The 4,817-nt window shown below is 33.6% G+C and overlaps 1 protein-coding gene across 1 annotated transcript; it reads left to right on the forward strand.

The window, feature by feature from the left end:
* The first annotated feature begins 1,708 nt into the window (after nucleotides 1-1,708).
* On the forward strand, nucleotides 1,709-4,608 carry LOC104806080 (SUMO-activating enzyme subunit 1B-1-like). Its single transcript, XM_010530796.2, has 10 exons — nucleotides 1,709-1,935; nucleotides 2,692-2,743; nucleotides 2,869-3,064; nucleotides 3,157-3,236; nucleotides 3,357-3,473; nucleotides 3,581-3,631; nucleotides 3,714-3,780; nucleotides 3,910-4,013; nucleotides 4,125-4,229; nucleotides 4,309-4,608. Exons 1-10 carry the CDS (start codon nucleotides 1,853-1,855, stop codon nucleotides 4,423-4,425), a joined length of 972 nt encoding a protein of 323 aa, XP_010529098.1. The 5' UTR covers nucleotides 1,709-1,852; the 3' UTR covers nucleotides 4,426-4,608.
* The last annotated feature ends 209 nt before the right edge of the window (nucleotides 4,609-4,817 follow it).

The raw sequence follows: 4,817 nt of genomic DNA on the forward strand, positions 1-4,817 counted from the left end.
TTTTTTAATATAACTCATTTAAAAATATATTAATTAGACTTAATAAAAAATATACATAATCAATTATACCTTTTATTTTTTAATAATTATATTTATATTTTTTGGAATTATAAATTTTATTAAAAATCTCACCATAATATATGGTATGAATAGATATATTTATTTAATAAAACATATTTAAATTGTTTAATATAAAATATTATTATTATAATGTGAATATATATTTAAAAAAAATAGAAACTCATAACTATTATATTGATTAACTATAGATTTCACTGTAAAAACATATCAAATTATATTGATAATCATATTCAATGTATATATAAAAATAATTTTATAATATAATAATATAATGATATATATATATTCTTTCACTTTACATTTTTTATATTATATATATATAATTATATTCATATGAATATTTTTTTTGTACAAAGGAACAAATATTTTATATTATCAAAGGAATAAACCGCGCATCGCGCGGTTCTCACCTAGTATAATAATAATAAGTTAGTAGCACATTACATTCGTTCGTTGAATCATCCCACTTTTCATCTCTTTAATTTAATTGTCATTAAATAAATTGCTGATTTCGGTAACCATGAGACAGAAAAAAAAAAGAGTTTATAACGAATCGACTCCAAGCAGAAGAAAATTCATTCGCAACTCGTAGAAGAAACTTGTCATCATGGGAAATGGCTTCAAGGCTGATCCCAATTCGGGTAAGCATTTTATATTTCTCTTTTTAAAATTGTAACGATTCAAGACTCGATTACGATTCTATTTCATAGGAATTTTTTGTTTTTTTTTTATGGCCATTTGTTTTTATTTTTATAGCGATTTTTATTTCTTTTCCAGATATAATATTTCTTTTACAATTTTTTTTATACGTATGTAGAGTTTAATGGAGAAAAGAAAACAAATAAAATTAGCATGGAGAAAGAAATTCTAATCTCATTATTTAGGAGGTACGTGTCTTTTTTATTTGTTTTGTTTTTATCTGTGAGTTGTGAATGAGAAAGCAGTAGTATTTTGATTTGAGTAAACTTAAAAACATTGTAGATGATTAAGCTAATTACATATTGGAAATATTTTTTGGAATCTTTAAAATAGATAAATAAAATGCAAAAAAAAAGGCCTTGAAATATAAATTTCTTAGTTGTTGTATATTTGTATATCTGTTAATTATGTCATACAAAAAAACCATTAACTCTTTGTAATCCAAAAGTTAACAGGAAAATAATTAAAAAAATTATTACAATAGATATCAAAGGCATATGAAGAGATAATGACGATTCATGATCGCTAAAGTTTTATCGTTGCAGATATTGTTAGGGATGTGCTTGTGAATTGTGATTATGGAAAAAAAATTTCTCAATATTTCTGTGTTTATAACTATTCACAAAATTAGAGGAAAGTGCATAAACTATTTATTTTTTTCTTGAAATTAATTAATTAGAAAATACACGATCAATAACTAGATGACAAAACAACAAAATATCTAGAAAAGTCAAGGCACCAAGTATCAATTATATAAGTTAACGCCAACTTTGGCGTTTCAAACACGGCGTAGGCATTTTTGGCGACTGAAACGCCAATACGGTGTTTGAAGTCTAACGCTACTCGCTGCATGTGCAGTTATAAACGACAAAAGCAGAAATGCGTTTGGAATCGAACGCAGCGTTTGCCTTTGAAAAAATCACGTGCGGAAGTTAAAAACTTTCCCAAGACCTTCTCTTTCTACTTGGATTCGTTCATATCTGTTGCTAGGGTTTTCTCTAAACATATCAGAAATCCCCATTTCTGAAAAAGATCGAAGCTTTGTGAATTTGGTACTAGCTTGAGAGTGGGAATGGACGGCGAAGAGCTTACCGAACAGGAGACTGCATTGTACGATCGGCAGATTAGGGTTTGGGGTGCTGATGCGCAGAGAAGGTAATTTCCATTTATCAATGTCTTAGTTTGAATTCAGTCGTTGATTTTTCGATTTTGATTGGATTGAATGATTTTTTTACCGCATTAAGCAATGATTAAGACTGTAACTGGTTGGCTTTATGCCGGTTGCTAACAGTTTTGTCAAGAAGAAAGTCTCTCGAATGAGTACTGTGCTCGTGGGTTTGGATTCATTTGGAGTCTTGGGTTTTGAATATAGCTCCGAAATTTCTAGAAATTTTTAGTTTGATTTGGGTTCTGGTTCATCTGCAGATTTTTTTTTTTTTTGCATCTCTGGTAAATACATGTCGATTTCTTGAATCTGGGTTCTAATTTTTTTTTCTTTCGATTTCATGTATAAATTCTTTTGGGGGTTTGAGTTGCTGGTCGAATTTGGTGATCCTAGTTAGCGAAGAGTTTTAGGGCTCTGATTCTAGGCTTGTAGAATCTAATATTCTGCTGGTTTTGCGGTACGAGGTTCGTTTGTTTGTTGAATTCATGGGAGACAAGTTCCTCTGAATCTTTGCCCATTCGTTTTTACAAAACTTTCCCCCACGGTTTAACTTATGAAGTATCATGCACTGATGGTTGAAGTTCCAGTATTGTGTTAAGCATAATGGGCTTTAGTTTCCAGCTGATACAGATTCTTGGGCGTCGGTAGAATCAGTATGATCTCTTTATGTCTCTCTTTTTTTTTTTGGGTTATTGCAGAGTTTTCGATTGATAAAATGTAATGTGAGTTCGGTTTTTCCATTTCAGATTGAGCAAATCTCATATATTGGTGTCTGGAGTAAAGGGCACTGTTGCTGAGGTAACTTTTACTTTAAAATTTCCTTCTTCACGGTCGATTTATTCTGACTTTTAATTGTGTAGTATCTTACGTAGAGTGCCTTAGCTAACTGCACAATTTGGTTTTGTTTCCTTTTGCGGGGGTAGTTTTGCAAGAACATTGTGTTGGCAGGAGTAGGCAGTGTGACTCTGGTGGATGATCGGTTAGTGACGGAGGGAGTTTTGAACGCGAATTTCTTGATTCCACCTGATGAGAACACTTGCAATGGCAGAACCGTGGCTGAGATTTGTTGTGATTCACTTAAGGAGTTTAACCCCATGGTCCGTGTTTCCGTGGAAAAAGGTTCTTGCTGTAATCTCTCTCCTCATCGCTGTACAAATTTCAACAAAAACACAAAAAAAAGTACTCACCATATTCGTTTTTTTATCTTTCAGGCGATTTGTCAACGTTTGCTACAGAGTTTTTCGAGAAGTTTGATGTTGTGGTCATCGGCTACAGTTCTCGTGCTACCAAAGTACTGATGTCATCTGTTTGCTCATCCCGTTGCTCTCTGGTTTCATTTTTCTGGTTCGATGACTTTTGTCTTCGATTGTTCTCTGCAAGCCTTTCCTTACATAGAGATTATTTTTTACAGAAATCAGTTAATGAAAAATGTCGGAAGTTATCGAAACGTGTTGCATTCTACACAGTCGATTGCAGAGACTCTTGTGGTGAAATCTTTGTTGATCTGCGGAATTATAAGTATGCAAAGGTAATTATCTCATTTGCTCACTTAAGTGATGCTGCTGGTCTCTTGTTGATTATGTGTCGCCTTGACATCTGTCCTTATCCCGGTTTCAATTTTTTTTTGTTCCACAGAAAAAGCTTGAAGAATCAGTGGAATGCGAACTAACATTTCCAAGTTTTGAGGTACACTTAATGCTCTAGTATTGCATGAATAGTACTGTATGAGGTATGAATTCTTCTGTTTGCTTGCTGTGAGTTGGTCCAGGAGGCGATTTCCGTGCCATGGAAAGCGATTCCGAGGAGAACAGCAAAGCTGTACTTCGCTATGAGAGGTGTGTGGGTATTGCAGCTAATCATTTGACTTCTTGATAACTTCCTCAGACAAAACTGGCTTTTGCATTGTCATTCGAAAGTGAGCATGAGCATGTCAACTCCATTAATCTTCGCATTGATTTTTGCAGTGATCGAACTGTTTGAAGAGACTGAAGGGCGTAAACCTGGTGAAAGTTCACTGCCTGATATTCCCAGAGTCTTGAAGTTCAAGAAGGAACTCTGCGAGGCCAATGCCAGTCTTTTATTCTCTTGCTTTGCTTCTTTTGCATCACTCGGCATTTAAGTTTCGAGCTCCAAAGGTTAACGCGACAGAATCTCACTCTGAATCTGAATTTTGTAACAGTCGGTGAGCGAAACACAGATACCGGACAACCTCTTGGAGAGACTCGTAGCAGGCAATACAGAGTTCCCACCTGCTTGTGCCATTGTCGGAGGGATATTAGGACAGGTTCTATCTCGTCTTTCATGTGTCTTTTCCGGGTTTCGTCTATAATTTGGTTTTTTTTCTGAGAAAGTTTCTTCTGCAGGAGGTGATAAAAGTGATTTCGTGCAAAGGAGAGCCCTTGAAGAACTTCTTTTACTTCGACGCGGTTGATGGAAAAGGCGTGATCGAAGACATATCCAATTCTGACTCTAACCAGTGAGTCCGAAAGTTATTAATGTGCTTCAGTAGGTTTCTCTGTGTAATAACTTGAAGGATGAACCTTAGTTGAAGATTCTGTTGCGGTTTAGAGAGCTTAGAGCCTGTTCCTTTTAAAGTGTTGTACCCTTGAATTATTTCGCAATTACAAAAATATTTATCAATTATCTAGTTCTTGCTTTGTTTATGTGAAATACTGTAATTTTATGATCTAATTATTTTGCATATAAATATATAAAATGATGTTATGATTATGCATATATAATCTATGTATATATGAAATTTTAATCAAAATGTTTGTCGGGTTTAAATATCTTCCTATATGTAAATCCGTTGGATTTGGATTTCGATTTAGATATTTGAAAGAATTCTATCCGTGTCATATATATATATATA

The sequence above is a fragment of the Tarenaya hassleriana genome, unplaced genomic scaffold (genome assembly GCF_000463585.1).
Source record: "Tarenaya hassleriana unplaced genomic scaffold, ASM46358v1 Cleome1174, whole genome shotgun sequence".
Classification (NCBI taxonomy): Eukaryota; Viridiplantae; Streptophyta; class Magnoliopsida; order Brassicales; family Cleomaceae; genus Tarenaya; species Tarenaya hassleriana.